General features: G+C 41.3%; 2 protein-coding genes across 2 annotated transcripts in view; one reads left to right on the top strand and one right to left on the bottom strand.

Moving 5' to 3' along the window:
* Positions 1-367: 367 nt before the first annotated feature.
* Positions 368-4,915, top strand: SFR1 (SWI5 dependent homologous recombination repair protein 1). Its single transcript, XM_042457718.1, has 3 exons — positions 368-480; positions 1,832-2,233; positions 4,279-4,915. Exons 1-3 carry the CDS (start codon positions 391-393, stop codon positions 4,468-4,470), a joined length of 684 nt encoding a protein of 227 aa, XP_042313652.1. The 5' UTR covers positions 368-390; the 3' UTR covers positions 4,471-4,915.
* A 332-nt stretch (positions 4,916-5,247) lies between these two features.
* The window catches only part of CFAP43 (cilia and flagella associated protein 43), a 76,405-nt gene continuing 75,652 nt past the window's right edge, over positions 5,248-6,000 (bottom strand). The window contains 1 exon segment of the mRNA XM_042457719.1: positions 5,248-5,773. Within this exon segment, the coding sequence (XP_042313653.1) occupies positions 5,598-5,773 (176 nt within the window). The 3' untranslated portion in view covers positions 5,248-5,597.

Here is a 6,000-nt window from a genome sequence, read left to right as displayed (position 1 = left end):
ATGGTGGCACCCTGTATACACGGGCACCACCATCTTTACATAAGCAGCATTTACATAACAAGTGTGCCGTGGCTTGAGAAGAACCCGCTTTTTGTGGGTTCTTTTTCTGCCAGCGGGAATCCACACGGTTTGGCAGCTGCAGCTTCCCTCCGGTGGAAAAACAGGCACCAGGAGGCCGCTCTTTTTGGGTGGTCTGTACCGCACTTATGTTTCCTTTTCAATCATGGCTCCTGGGTCTACAAGTTCACTCCATTTTTATTAGTAGGATATGGGGAACTTAAGCTAGTGTATTTAAAAAAAAAGTCATAGTTTGGCAAATGGGACCTGCCTGCTTAATCTTTCTCTTTCTCTCTCTCTCTCTCTTTCCAAATAAATTAGGCAATTTTCAGAATGGAATCAACTGTGTTAAACGAAGCTGTATCACTATGCTCCACTCCAGAGAACAGTGATCAGAAAGGCAGCAGTTCCTTAGGGAAACAGGTATGTAACCTTACAATGTCCAGTTCCCTTGCTATTATCTCCTAGTTGTTAATAACGTGGTGTTATGTAGAATAATGAAACCCTGGGCTATACTTACAGTGGAACATTTTAAGACAACAGTGTTGTACATACTGTATATATTCATGTATAAAACTAGAAATTTTAGTAAAAAAAAATTGACCCAAAAAAACGGAGTCAACTTCTCCATGGGTCAATGTATGTACTGTACTTTAACTCTTATAAAAAGGGTCGGTGAAAGACAAAACTGAAATGTGTCCTGAAACCACTGACAGCCCCTCTGCTCTCTCATCTATCCAACCTTTAGTAGTCTGGCATCACTTTCCTTTGTTTCATCCTATATATCCTTTGTCACAAACCCTTAAATTTTACCCTTGACTTATAGAAGGGCCATATCAAAATCTGTAATTTTGCCCTTGACTTACACATGAGGTCGACTTCAGTATACCTATCACTGGTTTATTTATCATTGGCGGGGTACAGACCGCCGCTTTGCGGCGGTTCGCCGCCGCCGCCATTTGCTCCGCGCGGGAGCCGCAGCATCCAAACCGCGCGGCTCCCGCGCGGAGCAAAAAAGAAGCTCCATTTCGGAGCTTCTTTTTGCGGCGCCTTTATGACGTCGCGAGGCGCCTGGCGCGGACTCGCGATGTCATAGGCGCCGCGACACGTCTGGACGCTGTGCGTCCAGTACGTAAAGATGGCGGCGCCCATGTAGAAGGGGCGCCGCCATCTTGTATGTATAGAATACGTACTAGGGTTAGGGGGTGCGGAAGCACCGCCCCTTCCTAACCCTAGTACGTATTGTATACGTACTATTTGGCGGTCTGTAAACCGCCATTCATTTCTCCAATAATGAAGGTATCAACTACCGTACATTATAATTGTAATTTGGTGAGGGATAACTTCATTCGTGTGGTGTAACTATTCAGATGCTTGTATAGTTGTGGGGTTGTATCCTCACTGGATGATGGAGAAAAATATAAGATGGGCCGGGGGCTGCCTTGTGCTCTGATGGAGGCAATGAGGATGTTGGGAGGAAAATGGGCTTTACACTGGTCAGTGGCTTATACCATTCAGATGGAATTTTAAATGCAACTAGTCTAGTAATTTTGAGCAACAGTAAAGTTATTTTTTAAAGACTGCAACCACAACGTTAACTTGGAACTACACCAGTAATCAATTACTTTTAAAAACAACTTTCCAACCTCTGTTTTAAGTATATCACATGTTACCTAATAATAGCTTATTGTTGTAATTATCCCAACTTTCAGTTTAATAATGTACAAAATAAATGTTTGTTCCTTTTAATGCTACCTTCTTTCCTTCACCTTAGCCAATGAGTGCAACCCTTAGAGAACGTTTGAAGAAAGCAAGACGGTCATTTCATTCAACTTTTACTGGAGCAAAGCGTCTTAAAATAGATGAAGAAAACAACTGCAATACTTACAAAGAGGAGTCTTCGTCTAAACAAGAATCATATTGTGTATCACAAGGCAAGGATGAACACTTGGAAAAAGTTCCTGATGGAGTCAGTTGTTTGAAAAGTACCATCCAAGCGAGAGAACTCTCTATGTCTGAATGTAAGACTACACAGAATTCTACAGAAGTTACTTCTTTGGGAAAAGATTGTAAGCAATTGGAGTTATTGGAAGAAAAGATGACATTGGTAAAGGAGGTTCAGGAAAAGGAGGAACTTCTCCGAAGGCTCAAACTGGTCCAGATGTACAGATCAAAGGTGAAAAGATACATTACTGAAATTCGCTTTTTAAAATGAAATGTGTGAGAAATCTGGGTGTTCCACTGAAGTAAACTTTAGAAAAAGCCAAACCTTTTTTGCTCTCTAGACCTTTTCTTAATACTTTTTTCAAGTATTGAAATTGACTGAAGTAAATCAGCCCAAATGCTAGCCTGGTTTGGTAATATGCAGTGTATCCATATTCAACCAGTGAATAACAGATCCCAAAGAAGGAAATTACATTTCTCTCTGAAGATATACTGTAATATCAGTTCTGTGTTTCATTGCAATAAGACGTAGTCATCCCTTCACATTTGCAGGTTTCAGATTCACGGTTTTGACCATTCGCAATTTTATAGCTGATGCATATCAAGATCAATCTCTCCACCCCTTCCTCACTATCCCTCCCAGCCAATCAAAAGAAACACATTTCCAGACTCCTTCCACTTTCAATCTGATAGCAATCTGATCACCACAAAGGATCCAACTTCTTCCACTTGCAATTCGGATTTTGGAAATGCGGGGGATGCTAAGTCTGGCAAAGTGGCAAGGGGAGGGTGTTGCTTTTGCCTGGCTGGTAAGGAGAAGGGGGGGAAGGATGGAACCTTCATAATGATCAAGTTGTTAATGTTGGATTGCTGCTTCCTTTGCACTGTCACCCTGAGAATAACGACCAAGCAGCTAGCTGAGCATCAACTGACAAAACTCTCACCTGTGTTGGCCTTGTGGCAAAGGCAAGTACAGGCGAGAGGGTCTCAGTAGCTGCTCCCTGGATGCAAAGGCAGAAACTTTTACCCGGTGAAGAAGGGCTCTCAGTCCTCCTTTGCTGGGGTGGAGAGGGGCACAGCTGGCTTTCCACTTTTCTGCCTGGCAAGGAAGTACTGTACTCTCAGTGTGAGAGAGGCAAATGCCCTTTTTGAAGAAATGACCCAGGATATTTCTCTCCCTTCCCCAGAGACATGCCTTCCTCACACATATTCAAGTCACACACACTCTGTTCCTTCCTCTACCTGTTATCTTGGACTGCCCAACAAAAGAAAGCAGGAGCAGCAGGACAGTTCCAAACTGCCAGCCAAATCCTCACAAAACTCAATGTTTAAGCAGGGTCCCAAATGTGAAAGCTCCTTTTTGCATTGACTTCTTCCCTGCCACCACATGCTCTAACTCAGGGGTAGGCAACCGTTTTGAGCCGGGGGCCGGGTTGCTGTCCCTCAGACAACTGGGGGGGCCGAAGCCAAAAAATAAATAATTAAATAATTTTTTAAAAAATTAAATAAATAAATAAACCGGGACAAATGTAGGACAACATTTTCAAATGGTGGACACTTTTTTAAAAAAAGGTGGAGGACACGCAAAAAAAATTGCTGATTTTTCAAAAAATGTTAATATAAATGCATGTTTCTGAGGCGTCTATAGACAATTTCCCCCCTTGCCCCTGTGCGCAAGAGGCCAAAGGCCCCAGCGGCAATTGGCGGCAGGACCGGGCTGGGGCCGGTCCCAAGGCCTTGCCGGGCCACATCCGGCCCGCGGGCTGCAGGTTGCCTACCCCTGCTCTAACTCCTCACTCCAGTCCAGCTGTCCCAAAATGACACCACAGGAGTAAGCTTATGTGGGGTGACAAAAAGCAAAAGACATCACCATATGAAGCGATCAATGAGGTGGTGCAGTAGTTTTAAGGGTCCCTAAAAGAGAAGTTGCACACAATGTATAACCCCACCATGGATCTAAACGCCACAGATTCCCCTTGTCTTTCTTGCATGCCAATACTTTGACAGAAGGCCCCCCTGGATCTTTCCATCACCCACTCTGGGAATCTGCTCTAGAACATGATGACCATTAGCATAATGGCATTTGCATTAGTTGAATGCAACTAGTGGTCAGTGAACAGTGTTAGAGACCATGGACAATCAAAATAGCAGTTGGGTGTTGGATCAATTTTGGGGAGTTCATATTTTTTACAAATATGTGTAACTTGTACATATTTCACTTTTAGCCTGTTTCTGTTGTATCACAGATTGTTGTTTTTTTGCCTCTTCCTGTTTCAGAACAATCCAAAAGAGCTGCAGTCTTTGATATCAAAATGGCGAAGCAGTTCTCAAGCAATGCTATACGAGCTACAAACAGCCTTATCTACAGATAGCCAGATATTAAGTATTACACAACTGATAGACAACTTTGGACTAGATGATCAATTGTTACATTATAACAGAACAGAAGAAGATTTTACAGATGTGTAGTAACACTTTTTGTTTGGTTTTACTTTACCCTTGGAAAGATGAACCTCTTATTGTATTGTATCTCTGGACTGCTGTGGATACCACATGGTTTTCATATGGAGAAGAATCTTTTTTTTTTTTTTGGCAAAGCTTTTCCTTAAAAATGTGAAAAAAGTTGGCTGTACTGTTATAGATTGTGTATTTTCTGGTGAAAAGGTGTATATGTTTACAGAATGTAAGCATGAAAATGCTTTTGTTTTTTTAATTTATAATACATACAAACTTTAACTCTGCAAGAATTCAGTGTTCCTTGAATTTCTTATTGAATTAGTAAATGCTTAAAGTGAAGGAAAGGCAATATAATTTCTCAACAGATTTTCCTTTTACGTTCATTAAAATAGGCATATCAAGGAACTGTTCATAGAGTCCACATCCAACCACCCTTTTAATTTAATGTGTTTATCCTCCACCACAGAGGAAATGGCTAAAATGGACCCAAATCCTATGTCAGTATTCTGTTGCCACTTAAGGCAAATGTGTAAAGTTGAAGAGATTTAATCATCTTATTCAATGGCACTTCATAATAACTCAGACTGTGAGTGTTAAGAGCTGATACTATTACCTACTGTGTACTGCTTCATGAATCTTGCCTCCAGGCTCCATTCTCCCAGCTTTTCCCTCTTTATTGTTTTCAGTCTTCCCTAGAAGACTATTCCTGCTGTACTTTCTAGTTCTTTATTCTTTGAAAAGCTGGACTGTTTGATTCCAGCTGATAAAACTCACCACGACCAGACCAAATAGCGATATGAACTCTTTAGTTTATTCCATTGTAACATGTATAAGTCTAAAACCAACTGATAGTCCCAATTACAGTAGATCCACTGAATCAATGGGAACTTGGTAAATTAGTACTTAAATTTGATTCAATGTGTCTCCTCTGGTTGGGACTAGCAATTGGCTTTAGGCCACAGTAAATCATACCAGTTCTTCCAGATTCAAAATGAGTTAAAGAAACATCTATAAAGCTGCTGTAGTCTAGTAAAATATTAAGTGTTTTTAAAAAGGGGAAGAAAGGCCCCACTTTCTTGTAGACTCATGTAAGTCCACAAGTGTATTTATTTTTCTGTTGTCATCAAAGTGTCTCCTTGCTAGTACTCTTGCACATCAAAGAAAGCTGGGAATGTTCTCATTCTCAGCCTCTCCACTTCATCTTGAAGGATAGACAACTCCTGGGCCTGGGCCTTTGCAAGATCCACAAGCTGCTGCCGTTGTACAATGTCCTCATAACGCTCTTTAGTAATTCTTTCTTTAAGCGCCTCCGAGTCTGTTAAAAACAAAAGCAATGTACTGTATATAACCATAGGAATTAATAACAGATTGCCAGCCTCACCTGTGTGATCTGCTTTTTCAAATTTTATCAGGATTATTGTTGGTCCTCATTGCTGCCAATAAATGGCAACTTACCTCCTTTTCATCCTGATCAATACCACTGACTCTCTGCATTGAATGTGCAGTAATCAGTGATGTGAGAATGACAACCCTCATAGAAAC

This window comes from Sceloporus undulatus, chromosome 3, assembly GCF_019175285.1.
Source record: "Sceloporus undulatus isolate JIND9_A2432 ecotype Alabama chromosome 3, SceUnd_v1.1, whole genome shotgun sequence".
Lineage (NCBI taxonomy): Eukaryota > Metazoa > Chordata > Lepidosauria > Squamata > Phrynosomatidae > Sceloporus > Sceloporus undulatus.
The sequence above is the reverse complement of the archived record's forward strand: the minus strand, read 5'-3'. Positions and strand labels throughout refer to the sequence as shown.